The sequence below is a fragment of the Oryzias latipes genome, chromosome 12, assembly GCF_002234675.1.
Source record: "Oryzias latipes chromosome 12, ASM223467v1".
Lineage (NCBI taxonomy): Eukaryota > Metazoa > Chordata > Actinopteri > Beloniformes > Adrianichthyidae > Oryzias > Oryzias latipes.
Window position 1 is genome coordinate 1,539,755 of NC_019870.2, and position 17,653 is coordinate 1,557,407.

General features: G+C 46.4%; 1 protein-coding gene across 2 annotated transcripts in view; it reads left to right on the plus strand.

The window, feature by feature from the left end:
- Positions 1 to 17,653, plus strand: part of LOC101163184 (phosphatidylinositol 4-kinase alpha) — a 34,598-nt gene that overhangs the window by 4,199 nt on the left and 12,746 nt on the right. The window contains exons 8-36 of one of the 2 annotated variants that reach the window (XM_020707407.2): positions 393 to 541; positions 616 to 681; positions 751 to 847; positions 915 to 1,106; positions 2,491 to 2,591; positions 3,283 to 3,412; positions 3,482 to 3,611; positions 8,124 to 8,219; positions 8,296 to 8,479; positions 8,574 to 8,674; positions 11,569 to 11,737; positions 11,826 to 11,876; positions 11,951 to 12,059; positions 12,252 to 12,388; positions 12,465 to 12,598; positions 12,684 to 12,766; positions 12,830 to 12,900; positions 14,000 to 14,124; positions 14,211 to 14,292; positions 14,379 to 14,462; positions 14,610 to 14,699; positions 14,789 to 14,908; positions 15,349 to 15,441; positions 15,564 to 15,720; positions 15,797 to 15,924; positions 15,995 to 16,153; positions 16,224 to 16,375; positions 16,981 to 17,088; positions 17,163 to 17,383. In XM_020707407.2, coding sequence (XP_020563066.2) covers positions 393 to 541; positions 616 to 681; positions 751 to 847; positions 915 to 1,106; positions 2,491 to 2,591; positions 3,283 to 3,412; positions 3,482 to 3,611; positions 8,124 to 8,219; positions 8,296 to 8,479; positions 8,574 to 8,674; positions 11,569 to 11,737; positions 11,826 to 11,876; positions 11,951 to 12,059; positions 12,252 to 12,388; positions 12,465 to 12,598; positions 12,684 to 12,766; positions 12,830 to 12,900; positions 14,000 to 14,124; positions 14,211 to 14,292; positions 14,379 to 14,462; positions 14,610 to 14,699; positions 14,789 to 14,908; positions 15,349 to 15,441; positions 15,564 to 15,720; positions 15,797 to 15,924; positions 15,995 to 16,153; positions 16,224 to 16,375; positions 16,981 to 17,088; positions 17,163 to 17,383 — 3,519 coding nt within the window. The remainder of the gene's footprint in view (positions 1 to 392; positions 542 to 615; positions 682 to 750; positions 848 to 914; positions 1,107 to 2,490; positions 2,592 to 3,282; positions 3,413 to 3,481; positions 3,612 to 8,123; positions 8,220 to 8,295; positions 8,480 to 8,573; positions 8,675 to 11,568; positions 11,738 to 11,825; positions 11,877 to 11,950; positions 12,060 to 12,251; positions 12,389 to 12,464; positions 12,599 to 12,683; positions 12,767 to 12,829; positions 12,901 to 13,999; positions 14,125 to 14,210; positions 14,293 to 14,378; positions 14,463 to 14,609; positions 14,700 to 14,788; positions 14,909 to 15,348; positions 15,442 to 15,563; positions 15,721 to 15,796; positions 15,925 to 15,994; positions 16,154 to 16,223; positions 16,376 to 16,980; positions 17,089 to 17,162; positions 17,384 to 17,653) is intronic. The other variant, XM_011481396.3, reaches the window with a different exon arrangement.

Below are 17,653 nucleotides of genomic sequence, written 5' to 3' on the forward strand. Positions count from 1 at the left end.
GTCGCCAAATATCAGGAAAAGATTGAGGATTATCAAGAACGTGAAAAAACAGGTATCAGATCCAGAACGGTTCTTCTGACCAATAGAATGAATGAGGAACAGCTGGTTATTTCTCCATTGAAGTCTGTGGGATTTCTGCTTCTTGAAACCACTTCCTGTTTAGAACACCGGGGGGAGGGGCCACTCAGTCCAGTTCTCATTTACAGTAAATGGTAAAACCTGAAAGCGTGCCGAAAAATTTATATTCAAAAGAACACAGAGGGCTAAGAAGTGAGCCCTGTGGAACTCCTGTGGTGGAGGAAAGCCTTTTTCTGAACTCAGGACATAGTTTGCTCCGTCCTGAGGCTCAGCGCCTTCTTCCCCTGAACTCCTGCGTCCCTCCTGTTCTTCAGGTTCTTACCTGCCCGATGGCAGCGCCGTCGACCCCGACTACTACTTCTCCACCATCAGCTCCAGTTTCTCGGTGTCGCCGCTCTTCACCGGGAGCAGCTCTGGAGAGTTCCAGCTCCCTCTGGATACGCTCCAACAGCTCCTCCACATGGTCTGCAGGAACATGGCAGAGGTTCTCAGCAGGCGCGCCGGTCCAGAGCTGAACCCTTCTCTCTCTGTGAACAGGTGGAGCAGTTGGTGTCAGAGACGTTCCTGAAGACTCTGGATGGCGTCCTGACGGAGCTCCTGGAGGTACGATGGTCCTGCAGGAGTTTGTCTTCCTCTGTGTTTGAGAGCTTCACTGCTGGTTCTGCTTCACAGACGAGTCCGGGTCTTCACCTCTACTACAGAACCTTCAGCGATCCGCTGTACGTCGCCACATTTAAAATGCTCCGAGACACGCTGTACAACATGAAAGGTGAGACGGCCTCTGCGGTGGTGGTCCTTCAGGGAAGCTGCAGGCTCACACCAACCGTGTGCTTCAGACCTCCAGACCGACTACGTGAAGGAGGTCCACGACTTCGTCCTGGAGCAGTTCAGCAGCAGCCAGTCCGAGCTGCAGAGGATCCTGCACGACGTGGAGTATCTGCAGAGCGAGCTGAGCCCGCTCAAGCTGCGCTGTCAGGCCAACGCCGCCTGCGTGGACCTGATGGTGCTGGCCGTCACCGAGGAGCAGGGTGAGGCGTCTCCTGGAGGTTCCCAGCATGCTCTTTGCTCTAGGGTTGGGCGATGTCCCTTAAATTGGCCGTTGACGATGTTTGCTGTCAACCATCGGGATGGACGATGACATCGTCGGGGGGGGGGGGGGGTATTTTTACATTTTCTGTTCTTATATAACTGCTATTCGTTTTTTTGCTTTTTTCATTTTATTTCCCAACTAATGACTAATCCGCGATGATCCAGTATAAACTGAGGGAAGTGACTTTAACAAAAAAAGTAACAAACAAAATAGAAAAGAAGTAGTCCGCTCCCGCACTTCCGGGGGAGTGCGGACTTACAGCTTTGTGTTTGAGGGGAAGGGGGGGGGGGCTTTGTTACATGAGCGCTATGTGAGGGAGATTTAAGACTGCGATCCGTCCCGCAGCTCTAGGGGTACAAGCAACCGAACTCAGAACCGGGTCTAAAAGTGTGTCTGAGCACAGCTCGGATCGTCAGCACACACAGCGGTTTGAGCTTCAAAGCAGAAATGTCGCTCAGTCCTTAGAAAACATTCAAACAATCACGCGGATTTGTGTTTCCAGTCGTGTCCCGACTAAATAAAGGCTGATGTTATTCTTACATGTTTACGTGCAGCCAGCAAGCAGCACCACCCAAAGCTAATGTTGTTAGCCCGTGTTAGCATACTGCTAATCCTGGCTTCGTTCAGAAAAAGCACTGACCACACGGATTAAAATTCAAATGATGAGCGAACAGGTGTTTCATAATAACCGTAACATTATTAAAAGCACGTTTAGAAGATCATCTCGTGTTTTATCGAGCTGACATGTCAATGTATATAGCCGCTCGGCGCTGTTTAACAATGTTTTGTATTGAATTGTTACATTCAATAAAGTTTGAAAAAAAAAAGCCGCTTGGCGGAATTTATATCCTTCCGTTTTCAAACCCTACTGCGCATGTGCGAATGATTTATTCCGACGGAAAGTGTGACCTTAGTGAACGTTTTTATATTCTGAAAACATTTTTCTGGGCCCATCTACACGGTTGGATTCTAATCCGACCATTGATCCCATCAAGATATTTTGTACATGTAACCGCGGCTTATGGTGTCGACGCGCAACGTGGCGGGGGCGTGGCATCACGATGGTGGTCTCTCCATCGGGATGTCAGTCACCCATCACGATGGACGATAATATCGTCCATCGGCACAACCCTAGTTTGCTCCAGCAATTACCTGGAATAAAACATGTAAAAGTATTGTGATTGAAGAGGTTTCACCAACATCTGTAACCTCAAAGTCTGGATGAACCTCTGCTACGTAACCATCCTGAGGGAAAGACTGAACTCACAGAGATGGTACTGTTGTTGTAACATTATCAAAATGGGTTGTTTTTGTTTTTGCAGGAGCTGAAAACCTTTGCACCAAACTGTCCGAGAAGCTGCAGTCAAAGACGTCCAGTAAAGTCATCATCGCCCACATGCCCCTCCTCATCTGCTGCTTACAGGTGAATATGGTAGAACTGAAGACGTCAGTGCCGGTAGTTCAGTACACACCACACTGGTACTTTTGGATTTGTTAGTACCGGTAGTAGTGTATACCTCTGTACCAAAAGTTCAGAGGTATACACAATGGATATGCAATACCGATATTCCGGATGCATCAGTATCAGTAGTTTAGTATACGCCGGTACCCTGTATGTTGGTAGCAGTATCTCCATTTACCTCCATAGTTGTAGTACGGTAGACGGCAAACAGATTCCAGATACGTCTGTATCGGTAGCACTGAGGCATCCCTACCCCTCATCACCACAGAACGACCAAATCTAACAACCCCACCCCCAATTTTAAATTGTTTCCTGAATGTTTTCGTAAAAACAAACTTTTGTTCCTCACGAAGCGGAAACTCAACAGGAGGTCCAGAAACGATGCACCAGACTGGCTTTAAAAAAACGGTTTTATGGATTCAAAAGGATTTCCACTTCATGTGGTATGAAGTCATAACATCCTTGATCCAGTTTTATTGATTGTCCTTCTATTTATTTGTGAAAAACCTTTTAATTAGAAATGTGAAAACGAAACAGATGTGGAATCGGATCTAGATTGTTTATTCCGGAGGGCGGAGCCTAGTCATCAGGACGGCCGCTGAAGTTTCCTCTGTGGTCAACCCTGAAGTCGTCCGTCTCTCTCTGCGTTCAGGGTTTGGGCCGGCTGTGCGAGCGCTTCCCCGTCGTGGCCCACTCCGTCACCACGTCCCTCAGAGACTTCCTGGTGGTTCCGTCTCCGGTTCTGGTGAAGCTCTACAAATATCACAGCCAGAGCATCCCAGGTGAGGGCAGTAAAAGCGGCGACCCGTCCAGCAGCTTCTCTCTGGGCTCACAGAAGCTTCTTCTGGCAGGAGGCGGCGAGATAAAGATCCATGTGACCAACGAGCACTCGCAGTCCACCCTCAGCGCCCACTCCAGTAAGAAGAGCCAGCCCTCCATGTATGAGCAGCTGCGGGACATCTCCATCGACAACATCTGCAGGTTTGCCCCGCCCACCCGGATAATTGCCCCCGCGCTGCATTATGATGGACAGCAGCAGATAAAATTTACAGAGAGGAAACTGGAATTTAATGAAAAAGAATCCAACGCGTGTCTAAGCTCCGCCTCTAAAAAGTAATTCAACAAATAAAAGAGGCTTGAAACAAGTTTAGGATGAAATTTAACAACATTTGAAACACTTTATTTGAGAAAAAACATTTAAAGAAGAGCTTTACTAAATTTGTTCAATGTTGGATTAAAAATAAAGTGTAAGTTAGAGGTAATTATTAAAAATAAAGTAAAAAACTATTCAGTAATTATTTTGTCAAATCTTATCAAAAATGATAAAAAGCCATAACTGTACAGAAAGAGGTAATGTTATTATTGGTTTATGACAGTTATAATGTGTTTAGAAATGTTCTTGTTTATTAGTAAAGCTTTTTGTCAGCTTTTTAGGAAGTTGAGATCTTAGTAACAGTTGGATTTATTATTGGTTTATAACGACATGAACTGAATTGTTGAGTTTGTCATATTTTATGTTTTCATCTCCTGAGTTGAACAGATGACATTTAGAAAGCGGCGGTGACTTCAGGAAGTATCCAAACAATCAAACATTCAGATGAAGGGATGGAAAAGCAGAAGCTGACAGAAGCTAAAGGAGATAACAGCTTCAAACATTAAAACCTGACATTCTGGGACATTTTGGGTCCTCTGGACTCTTTTCTAGACTCTCTGTGTTAAAAAGTGAGTCACATTTATTCACTCAGATGCTGCTGAAGTGCTGTGAAACAAAGGTTACATGTTTAGTGAAGAGCAAACACAAATTCATCACTGTGGTTCACCTTCAGGCAACTGAAATTGACCCGACTTGGAAGAAGCTAGCTTGTGATTGGACGTCTTTTTGTTTGCATCCCATGTGAATAAAAGGACAGAGTAGAGAACAAAGCAGGAAGAGGAACTGACAGAACTGATTATTTACTTCCTGATTGATTCTATATCTTTTTACCAACAAAATCATGTTAAAGGGTCTATATTCTGCTTTTTTTAAACCCTTAGAGCAGGGGTCGGGAACTTTTTTGGCCGAGAGAGCCATAAACGCCACATATTTTTAATTGTAATTTCGAAAGAGCCATACATTAATGTAGTGTCCCTGTACCACACTGAGGCACGGAGACTTAAACTCTTTTAAGGTTCTTTATTCTGGTTACTGCAGACCGCAACAAACGCCGAACAATTAATTCAGCAACTCCTAAATCTCTCCCGCCGAGACGAGAGCGCTTCTCCCAATTTTATATTCACCTGCTCGCGCTCCAGCCCTCCCATTTCCCTTATTCGGCCTTTGCTGAACCCCATTGGTCCAAACCCCCTAACAACGGGCTGAGCGACAGAACTGAGAGCCAATCAGATCTCTACTTGATGCGTTTAATGAACTCCAGAACTTTTAACGCGGCCCAACAGCCACCCAGTCCAACTCAATCCGCGACAATATGTTTAAAACTAAATATACAAATGAATGTGTGCATTTGATATAATTTCAACATTTTTAAAGTACAATAAGTCTGTGGATTCTTTTTAATAACATCGTTATGCTGTTGCTAATAAATGAGTATTTCTCGTGGTAGTTCTGCTGATGGTCTAGTCTGGTTGATACGTGGTGAGTTTCTGCTTCATGCAGGCGTTGAGACTTTAAACGTGATCGTAGGTCTGAATGTTCTATAGATGTGACAAAGACTGCTCACATGCAGATACGGAGCCAAACACACACTCACACGCTGCAGTGAGTGACGGGCAGCGGGTTTTACGTTTTTACAATCCCTGCGCGATTCACCTGCTGCCTGTCCCCACAACCCCTCACCCCCACCCTCTGCTTTCTTCTTCACACATCCCGTCCCCGCATCTGCGCGCTCTTTCTCAGAGACGGGAGCGCGCAGTTTTAGGCACGGCAATTCACAGGTTTCAGGCTGGTACAAACTCTGGGAAATAATAGATAATAGTAACTGATAGCGCTGGCGCAGATTTCTCTCTCTAAGCACCGCTACTACTGCGCGCCTCTGGCATCGCATCGCGCCCGAGAAGGACTGGTCTAAAGAAAGAAAAAAAAGTATAATTAAAGATTTGTCTGCGAGCACATGTGACCATCAAAAGAGCCATATATGGCTCGCGAGCCATAGGTTCCCGACCCCTGCCTTAGAGTAAACTATATCCATATAGATGATAAGATATGACCTTTGGCACACTAAAGCACCATTTTTTAATGAAATATTAGTTATTTTCACAGCTCAATTTCCTACCCGGAAGTAAGACGACTCAATCACTGAGGCTCTGAGGTCATCCTAGAGCAGGGGTCGGGAACCTTTTTGGCCAAGAGAGCCATAAACGCCACATATTTTTAAATGTAATTTCCAAAGAGCCATACAATAATGTAGCGTACCTTTCCCACACTGAGGCACGGAGACTTAACCTCTTTTAAGGTTCTTTATTCTGGTTACTGCAGACCGCAACAAACGCTGCACAATTAATTCAGCAACTCCTGAATCTCTCCTGCCGAGACGAGAGCGCTTCTACCAACTTTATATTCACCTGCTCCCGCTGCAGCCCTCCCATTTCCCTTATTCGGCCCATAGCTGAACCCCATTGGTCCAAACTACCTAACAACAGGCTGACCGACAGAACTGAGGGCCAATCAGATTTCTACTTGATCGATGCGTTCAATGAACTCCAGAACTTTTAACGCGGCCCAACAGCCATCCAACTCAGTCCGCAACAATATGTTTAAAACTAAATATACAAGTGAATGTGTGTATTTGATGTAATTTCAACATTTTTAAAGTACAATAAGTCTGTGGATTCTTTTTAATAACATCGTTATGCTGTTGCTGATAAATGATGAGTATTTCTCGTGGTAAATGGTAAATGGCGTATACTTATATAGCGCCTTTCTACCTACAAGGACAAAGCGCTTTACAGTCACTCACACATTCACACACTGGTGGCGGCTTCGCTGCCAAACACAGGCGCCCGCGTACCACCAGAGGCAAGGTGGGGTTCAGTGTCTTGCCCAAGGACACTTCGGCTCATGGGCGTGCAAGGCGGGAATCGAACCTGCAATATTAGGATCATGGGTCGACCGCCCTACCGCTGCACCACGGCCGTCGTGGTAGTTTTGCTGACGGTCTAGTCTGGTTGATACGTGGTGAGTTTCTGCTTCATGCAGGCGTTGAGACTTTAAACGTGATCTTAGGTTGATCTGAATGTACTTTAGATGTGAGACAGACGGCTCACATAAAGACGTGGAGACAAACACACACTCACACGCTGCAGTGAGTGACGGGCAGCGGGTTTTACGTTTTTATAATCCCCGCGCGATTCACCTGCTGCCTGTACCCCCCCCTCCCCTCTGCTTTCTTCCTCTAACATCCCGTCCCCGCATCTGCGCGCTCTTTCTCAGAGATGGGAGCGCGCAGTTTTAGGCACGGCAATTCACAGGTTTCCAGGTGGTACAAACTCTGTGAAATAATAGATAATAGTAACTGATAGCGCTGGCGCAGATTTCTCTCTCCAAGCACCGCTACTACTGCGCGCCTCTGGCATCGCATCGCGCCCGAGAAGGAATGGTCTAATGTAAAAAAAAAAGTATAATTAAAGATTTGTCTGCGAGCCACATGTGACCATCAAAAGAGCCAAATATGGCTCGCGAGCCATAGGTTCCCGACCCCTGTCCTAGAGCCTCATCAGCGTGTCTGCATTTCTCCACGAAAGCGAACATGCGAGCTTTTGGAAACATGGATGTGCATATGGTTCTTATGAAATAAAAGGGTTTAGCCCATTACCGCAAGCTCCACTGAGAAAGTGGGCGTGTCTGTTAGCCTGGGGGCGGAGCTGGCAGTATAGACTCTTCCTGGAAGGGGCGGTTCCTCACTTTGTGATGTCACAATGTCAGAACCCACTCGTTTTGATGGATTGGGAGGGCCAGGTGATGTCAGATTTGGGTTTTTAGTGAGGAATAAACATTTAGTACACTTAAAAGCTCAAAAAGTGGATTTTGCATGATATAGACCCTTTAATAATTGTGGTTTTAAACTGATACTGTCGCTCTTCTCACTACTAGATCCATTTTTTAAATATACGTATCCTTTACATCCCTTTTCCTGAGGCCTCATGAAGTTGCACAGGAGCACAAGGTGTCGATGTTGACATATCTAAGGTGAACCCCGCCTTCGTCCAATCAGTGCCTGGATAGGCTCCAGCAACCCCATGACCCCAAACGGGTTCAGAAAATGGTTGGATGTTGATTAGCTTTTGCAGCTTCTGACAAAAATCTTGTTTGTCTCTGACTGGTTATTTATCATGTAGTTGAGTCGTAGCAACTGGACTGTGAATCTTCTTTCTTGGAACATTTCGCCGCTCATCCAAACGGTTTGTTTTAGGATTCAATCATGAAAAGTTCAAATAGGCTGCTTTTGCTCCTTGAATCCTGAAGCCGTTGCAGTCACCAGTAAACCTTTGCCTCCTCAGGTGCCTGAAAGCTGGTCTGACCATGGATAGCGTCATCGTTGAAGCGTTCCTCGCCAGCCTGTCTAACCGTCTCTACATCCACCAGGAAAATGACAAGTAGGTGACCCACAGAGAAGAACGCCCCGTTCAAACGAGTGTTGTTTTTTTATCTGGCTCCTCCTCTGCATCGCAGGGACGCTCACCTGATCACGGACCACACCATCAGAGCTTTGGGTCACATCGCCGTGGCCTTACGGGACACACCCCGCGTGATGGAGCCCATCCTGCAGATCCTGCAGCAGAAGTTCTGCCAGCCTCCGTCCCAGCTGGACGTCCTCATCATCGACCAGCTGGGCTGCATGGTGATCACAGGAAACGTGAGGTTTCTTCTGACTCCTACGGACTCCGCTGTTCTGGCATTACAACATTTGCAGCAGAGAAATAACGTCTGGTTTCCTCTCGCTCTTTTAGCAATACATCTACCAGGAGGTGTGGAATTTGTTCCAGCAGATCAGCGTCAGAGCGAGCTCAATGGTTTACTCCACCAAAGACTACAAAGACCACGGCTACAGGTGAGACGCTCCACGGCTACAGGTGAGACGCCCCACGGGTACAGGTGAGACGCTCCACGGGTACAGGTGAGACGCTCCACGGGTACAGGTGAGACGCTCCACGGGTAGAGGTGAGACGCTCCACGGGTACAGGTGAGACGCTCCACGGCTACAGGTGAGACGCTCCACGGGTACAGGTGAGACGCTCCACGGGTAGAGGTGAGACGCCCCACGGGTACAGGTGAGACGCTCCACGGGTACAGGTGAGACGCTCCACGGGTAGAGGTGAGACGCTCCACGGGTACAGGTGAGACGCTCCACGGCTACAGGTGAGACGCTCCACGGGTACAGGTGAGACGCTCCACGGGTAGAGGTGAGACGCTCCACGGGTAGAGGTGAGACGCTCCACGGGTACAGGAGAGACGCTCCACGGGTAGAGGTGAGACGCTACAGTTGCTGCTCCCGTTTTTCAAAAACCAAAATTTGTTTTTCGAGTGACGAAAATCTGATTTCCTTCAACCAGTGACCAGACTTTTCAAAGTAACACGTCAAAGTTCCCAGAAAACACGGATGCTGGTTGCGTCCGCTACCGTCTCCTAACGTGTGAATCTCAAATGTCCCTTAGTCTTAGTTCCAACTGTCCGTACGATCAGATGAATTAATCAGTCTTATGATTTGTACAGCAACCAAAGCGCTGAACATAAAATCAAATATAAATAAAATCAATAAACAACAAAACAAAAAATAAAATACAATAAACAAAACAATAAAAGCAATTTAACAATAACATTAACAAGCTGGCCGCTCACTGGAATTAAAAACCTGAGTAAAAAGACGAGTTTTTAAAAGCAACTTAAAACCACAGATGTTGGTTTTCCCCATCAACCAGTTACTTTTCCACTGAATGCAAAACTGATGAAAACAGCCAATAACCTCATGTTGTTTCTGCTAACATGACCATTTGCCTGTTTAGTTTCACTTAAATGACAGAAATACGAGAAAAATACATGAATCTTTATAAAATTTCACCATTTAATCATGTCCTTGAGTTTGTTTCGACCCCCTAACAGCCTATCAATCCCCCCTTTTTAAAAAAATAATAGTTCTGTCCAACTTCTACAGCAACCAGGAAGTGACATCACTGAATATTTTCCGGCTCATACATTGAAGACAGCTAAGTATTAGTCTACTTTCATAGTTTCTATTGTCAAGCTCAACCTTTCAGCTCTGTTCATTCATAAATGATATTTACTATTTATTGTTTGGGAAAGAAGCAAACAATTGTTTTGAAAAATGTCATATGTAGCTCCATATCCTAGCAAATGTAGACAAGGGACAACTTTTAGCTAAAATATTCAACCCCGTAACAAAAGGCACTGTTACGGCGACACATTTTTCTAATAATTTGGGGGATTTCACGTCTACGGTGGAGAAACACATTTTCTCAGAGGTTTAAATAGTCCTTAATCTGATGCAATGTTAAGAAACAACATTTTTGGGGGGTAAAATGCACTCAACGTGCATCGAATCGAATGTCTCTCCGAGTCACAGGCCAATTCCTGGAAACCGTTAAAAGTTCAGAAAGATACTGAGACCATTCAAGCATTTCAAAACCAAACGAACATTTTAAAAAACAATTCCAAGAGTCACAGGCAACAAGTGAAGTGAGCGTAATATAGGAGTGACCAGCTCGCCCCTTATGGTCCCCGTTAACGTGCAGGACGCTGAATTTTGGACCAGCTGGAGACGACGGAGCAGAGACAGGTCAATACAGAATACGGGCTGTCTGCGGGGGAAATGGTCAAACCTGTACGGGACACGCAGGTGACCCCTGAAATATATCAAGGTCATCGACCGCTCGGTGAACCACTAGAGGGAAGTAGGTGAGATGCAGGCATGTCAAACACTTTTTTTCTTTTTACAACCCCCAAATCCTGCAGACTGTTCTAGGAGCCCGTTAGTGCTCCTAGAGCGTGCACGTGACACGTGTCCAACGGGCACTTACGGATCACGTGCACTCCCCATGCGTGCAGCATTTGTGTGCGGTCAGTTAGGAGCCAGTACTCACACCCTATCAACGACTAAAGTGCGACATAAGGACGACATCATCACCTGTACGTTATAAGTGCGTGAAGCTTTCATTAGCCTTCCAATTACTTCAGTTAAAAACTTACCACACACGACAATGGTACATTCCATTTTCATGGCGTCCCTTAAAGCAAAGTCACGGGAACTGTGAGACACACCGGCGCTCTCCTGAGGATGCAGTTGCTCCTCTCTACGGACATCCCAGAAACCCACAGAACCCAAACGGGTCAACCCTGTATGGGAGACTAAGCCTTAAAGTCCCACTCTGACCATCTTTTGATCTATTTTAAAAAGCGCTACCAGTGGCTTTTTGATGATGATGATGCAGCTTTTAGCCCAAATCCAAAAACTTGTGTCGTTTTCTGGGACATAGTTCCTGCAGAGCGGCAGGAGTTCATCAGAAATTCCCCTCTGAGTTGTGGATTGGACTGTTGGGCCACTAGCTTACAGCCCCTAACCCGCCCAACCTAAAATTAGCGTAGCAACAAAAATGGGGGGTAACATCAGATCCATCCAGCCGTCCAGTTCTGATCCAGATTCCAGCTCTGACCAGGAAAACAGAGACGTTCATGGATCTGTTGGTCTGCAGATGATGCAGATGGATGATCAGAATGAAACTGTGTTTTTTAAAGTTGCTGTGACTGAGAAATTCAATCCATCAAAGACACCAAAAACACAATTTTCATTGAGTTGGAATTTGAGCAGGGAGACCTTTGGCCCCTTTTCTTTGCTTTGACCGGACTCTGGATTCGACTCACACTCTCCCAGTCTCCGAGCAGACGCTCTACCACACGTCTGCAGAGCTAACAGTCCCCGTGTCTGCGCAGACACTGCTCGCTGGCTGTGATCAACGCCCTGGGGAACATCGCAGCCAACCTGCAGGCGGAGCAGATGGTGGACGAGCTGCTGGTCAACCTGCTGGAGCTTTTCGTTCAGTTGGGCTTGGAGGGGAAGAGAGCCAGCGAGCGGGCCTCAGACAAAGGCCCCGCCCTGAAGGTAAAGACAGCACCTTTGTCTTTCTCAAGTTGTTTCCCACACATAAACTGATGGTCTGTAAGGAATTGTTCTGTTTCCTGGCCTGTAGGCTTCGAGCAGTGCTGGAAACCTGGGGGTCCTCATTCCAGTGATTGCAGTGGTGAGTTCTCTGGATGTTTGGATGCTTGCTGTTGTCTTTCCCTCCTCATCCTCTCTGCTCTTCTTCTGCTTTAGCTGACCAAGAGATTGCCGCCAATCAAGGAGGCGAAGCCTCGTCTGCAGAAGCTCTTCAGGGACTTCTGGCTGTACTCTGTGGTCATGGGCTTCGCAGTGGAGGGCTCAGGTGCAGTTTGATGTTTTTGCCGTCTCCTTAACTTCCTGAATTAGAATTTATGGTCACACGGACTGCTATTAAACTCTCTTTCATTCCAACTCTTGTCTAATAAATACCTAAAGGTTGTAATTTCCTCTGTGGCGATCCACTTCCCACCCAACAATGCCTGGGCTTTTCTTTTCCTGCTGCTGAAACGTTCAGGTTTGTGGCCAGAGGAGTGGTACGAGGGAGTTTGTGAGATTGCCACCAAATCGCCGCTGCTGACGTTTCCCAGCGGAGAACCGCTACGTTCGGAGCTTCAGTACAACTCGGCTCTGAAGAACGACACGGTGACTCCGGTACGAGTGGATTCCCACCAGCAGAGAGACACGCCGACGCACCAGGGCTCCTCTTGAAGACGCTCTTCTGTTTCAGGCGGAGCTGAACGACCTGCGGAGCACCATCATCAACCTGCTGGATCCTCCTCCCGAAGTGGCCGGTCTCATCAACAAGCTGGACTTCGCCATGTCCACATACTTGCTGTCCGTTTACAGACTGGAGTACATGAGGTACCGCCGTCCTGCTGCCTACGGAGCATGCTCAGCTGTGCTCCTCCTCCGGTTCTGACCTCTGTCCTGTATCCCGGTCTGTCAGGATGCTGCGCTCTCTGGACTCGGACCGCTTCCAGGTCATGTTCCGATACTTTGAAGACAGAGCGACACAGAAGGACAAGTCCGGTAAGACGAGGAAAAGTTGGGAAAATCTTCATTTTCTTCATTAATTCTTGAGATATTTCACAGGTATGATGCAGTGTGTGATCGCCGTTAGCGACAAGGTTTTTGAGGTCTTCCTTCAGATGATGGATGAAAAAGTAAGAAACAAACCTCCTTTTTCTTCTCTTAAAATATTGTTTTCAGGTTTGTTAAACTCTGCAGAAGTCTGAAATGAATACAATTGATTGTCTTTTGTGTTTGTTTTTATTTATTTTTTCTTCTGTTTGAACTTCATTTCAAAACTTGATCTTCAGAGCCAAAATTAGATTTTTTTTCCTCTCTAATGTACTTTGGTTTACCGAATGATTTACTAAATATTTTCATGGGAAATCTAAATTAAATACGACCCCCTAAAAAAGCTGCTTTCCAAAGATGCAGTAGCTCAAGATAGAAGCCTTGTGGAACTCCGGTTAATGTTTTTCTAGATTGATTTTACAAAAAAAAAAAAAATCTTTTGTCCCAAAATAATTGTGTTATTTATTAGTCTTGATTCACTTTACATCGTAAAAATGTAATATTTTGATGATTCAATGAAAGTCCTGTTAAAATTTTTATTTTTTAATTAAAAAATTTAGCTTGAGAACATAAAGACATTCTTGCTTTTTTATGGATGGATGGATAGACAAACAGACAGACAGTAGTTTATTTGTCATTGTTGTATAAACAAAATTCAAAAAGTTCTCTTTGATCAGTGCATCGTTTATTAATTTCCTGACTGAATTTCTTTATGGAGATTCATTAAATTGATCCTAATCTTAATTAAAATAAAGATTTTTTTTAGTTAGTTAATTTAAAGCTAATAAACCAATAAAAAATCATCAACCTTTTGTCATTTAAAAACGAGAATTAAAACTTATATTATGGTCTGGATGAATAATAGATGATTTAACTGATTAACGGATTTCGCAGAAGCAAATGTCTGACTTAAAGCGACGGACGGCTGCTTCTGCAGTCATTAAAAAAAATCCAATAGTAAAGAGTGTTAAAATAGTTAAACTGGAGTAGTAATAGTAAATATACTTAAAAAAACACCTCCTGACCACAATGCAGCGAGTCAAGAAGAACATCCAACATTACCGTTTCAGCAGCAGCACTTTTGAATTTGAACGATTTTAGCAATGTTTAAGCTGCTATAGTTCATCTACCTCATTCCTCTGTGAACTCTCTTATTTTACACATTTAAAAATATATTTTCAGGCAAAAACTAAATCCCACGAAGAGGAGCTGGAACGCCACGCTCAGTTCCTGCTGGTCAACTTCAACCACATCCACAAAAGGATCCGCAGAGTGGCGGACAAATACTTGTCTGGCCTCGCTGAAACGTGAGGCCAAAGCAGTTTTTGTTCCTGTTTTGTCCAGCGTTTTTCGTGATGAGAGGTTTGTGAGCGGTCGTCCTCTCTGCTCTCAGTTTTCCTCACCTGCTGTGGAGCGGCCGTGTCCTGAAGACCATGCTGGACATCCTGCAGACGCTGTCCTTGTCCCTCAGTGCGGTGAGAGTCCACTCTTTCACACAGCATTTCTTCAGATACACCTCAAGGTTTTTTTTTAAATTGTGGCTTTAATCTGTTTTTCTCAGGACATTCACAAAGACCAGCCTTACTACGACATTCCAGATACTCCGTACAGAATCACCGTCCCGGACACGTATGAAGCCAGAGAGGTAACTCGTCATTTTCTGGTCCTTCACTTTTCCACCTTCACATAGATTTTTACAGGAATTCCATCTTTTTTTTAACTTCTAAATTCCAGTTTCAAAAGTCCCGGTCAAATCTTTGGTTCCTTCACGTTGTCCCTGTTGTTTCCTCAGAGCATCGTGAAGGACTTTGCTGCGCGTTGTGGCGAGATCCTCAAAGAAGCCATGAAATGGGCCCCGTCCGTCACCAAATCTCACTTACAGGTGATCTGTTTTGGTTTTTCATGACGCATACATATGTCCCATGTTCATCTCTGATCTGTGCTCTAACACAAACGCCTTAAATTTCCCAGGAGTACCTGAACAAACATCAGAACTGGGTGTCGGGTCTGTCGCAGCACACGGGCCTGGCCATGGCCACGGAGAGCATCTTACACTTCGCCGGGTACAACAGACAGAGCAGCACACTTGGGGTGAGTCAGAAACTGGAACAGTTTGAAAGTTTATCAGGAAAAGCAGGAGCCCCAGAATAATGCCCTGAGGAATCCCAGTTGTGGATTTGTTTTGATGGAACTCATTTGTTTTCATATTAAATCTCACTGAACGCAATTTACACCACATTAGCGTCCAGTTTGATGTTAAGTCGGAGGCGATCAGAGGTCTTAGGACGTGTTTTACGTGTCGGTCTGGCAGCAGCACGTTCCGGGCAGCGAGATGTCTCCAGAGTTCGGTCAGGAAGTAATCAGCGGTTGGAGTCTAAAACCCACATGGAGGACAATCTGATCCTTCTCCTCCTGGACTTTTATGTTTTTGTTATTTGTGGGAGCTCCAGAATGACGCACTGAGGAAAGCCACTGGCTCACATTCTCTCCTCACATTTGTTTATCTTCTAACTTTGTGCCTCCTCTGTTAGTCCACTCAGCTGACAGAGAGGCCGACCTGCGTGAAGAAGGACTACTCCAACTTCATGGCCTCCCTTAATCTCAGGAACAGATATGCCGGCGAGGTACAGTCAAAGTCTCCCTGTAGTTCAGGTTGTTCCCTCAAAGTTTCTGGCTGGTGGGACTCAAACGCAGTAAACCGGAGGTAAAAGCGGATCTTTCTGCCGCTCGTGTCTTTGCTCTGAAGGTGTCGGGTATGATCCACTTCGCCCAGGCAGTCCGGGGACAGTCCGATCTGAACCGGCTGATGATCAAGCAGATGGGCGAGGCCCTGGACTCCGCCCAGCCCGAGGCATTCACGGAAGCCATGTTCAAGCTGGCGGCGTTGCTCATCAGCAGCAAAGGTTCTGCCGTGGCGCTGGTTCTGGTGTAGGTGGGGATGCTGTGGTTCTGCTCTCTGACTCCCGGTTTCCCCCCCAGAATGTGACCCTCAGCTCCTGCACCACCTCTGCTGGTCTCCTCTGAAGATGTTCACGGAGCACGGCATGGAGACCGCCATCGCCTGCTGGGAGTGGCTGCTGGCCGCCCGCGCCGGAGCGGAAGTGCCGGTGCGGCGCCGACCTTGGTGGGTTTGTTTGTGCCGCGCTCAAACGCTGACGCCCTCCTTCTGCGCCGCAGTTCATGCGGGAGATGGCGGGGGCGTGGCAGATGACCATGGAGCTGAAGATGGGCTTGTTCTCAGACGCCCAACAGGAGGCCGATCCTCTGGCCGCGTCCGAAGAAAGCCAGCCCGTCCCGTGCCCTCCAGATGTCACCCCCCACCAAATCTGGATTGAGGTCTGATGAAAACCAGCTCAGGTTCCTCCGCCGTCTGCTTTCCCGCTCAAAACGTTGTCGTTTTCTGCAGTTTCTCGTTCAGAGGTTTGAGATTGCAAAGTACTCCAACGCAGATCAGGTGGAGATCTTCTGCTGTTTGCTGCAGCGCTCTCTGTCCCTGGATGTGGGCGGAGCAAAGAGCAGCCTCAATCGCCATGTTGCTGCCATTGGACCTCGTTTCAGGTACCAAACAGGGTTTATGGGTCCGTGTGACCCGTCTTTATGTTAGGCAGACTTACAGATCATGTTTAGAGTTTATTTTAAAATGCAGAAGCCTCTCAAAAGATAGAAACCCGCCATGACGCTGATGTTTGATGCTGCTTTTAACCCAAATCCAAAAACCTGTTTTGTAAATGTTCTTCACTGATGATGTAAACATAATCCACGGAAAAAAATGAGTTTTAGTCGTGTTCCATACAAACATGGAACCATTCAAAACATAAAAAACGACTTTCCTACTTTATCCTGTTTGACTGTTTTATTCAAACAGCTTCAGAATCGATTTTGTGAACAAATGTTTTGAGATTTTTCACAATAAAAGAATTGTTTCATATCACCCAACAATAGTTGAAGCTGAATGAAAGTAAACATTTCATCTTCATGTTTCGTCTGAACGTGGAGCTGAAGGTCCGATTTTGAGGAATTTTTTAGGAAAGAACCGTCGTCTTAATGATAAAAATGTTTTACAGTGTTTGCTTATTCTGCCGTATGGAGGCTTGGAAAAAAAAATGATGGTGCGTTTGGTTTTTGGTCTTGGGGGGTCACCGCTAACGGAGGGCTTTCTGCAGGCTGCTGACTCTGGGTCTGGCTCTGCTGCACTCTGATGTCGTCACCAACGCAACCGTGAGGAACGTCCTCCGAGAGAAGATCTACTCCACGGCCTTCGACTACTTCAGGTACGGGTTTGGAATGCGGGACGGCCGCCGCTCGACCGGACGCCGATGATCAGAGTTTGATCCGGTCTTTGCAGCGTGGCTCCTAAGTTCCCCACGCAGGGCGACAAGCACCTCCGCGAGGACATCTGCATCATCATCCGCTTCTACGCCAGCATCCTGTCGGACAAGAAGTACCTGGCAGCGTGTCAGCTGGTCGCACCCGGTGAGCTTGGCATCGCCCCAGCCCCGAGCACTCTCTCTGCTGGGATATTCGGATCGCTTATCGTGTCCAGCACCACTCCGATTTCTATCTTAAGTAAGCCTGAAGCGGTGGAGCTCGGACTGCTCTGAGCAGGGGCATGTCGTTGTCAAATTTGATGCTGCTTGTCCTCACAGTCTCACTCCATTTTCTCCGCTCACACTTTTGTTTTTATTTTTTTACGCTTGGCTTCGGGTTCATCCCCCCGGTTTGTGCAGCCGCTCCGTTTGCGTCCTGTGCAGCTGTAAGGACAAGCTCAAATTTGTCAGCTGCATCCAGACGCATGATTTTCCATCAGCCCACCCGTCTGCTCCCCCCCTCCACAAT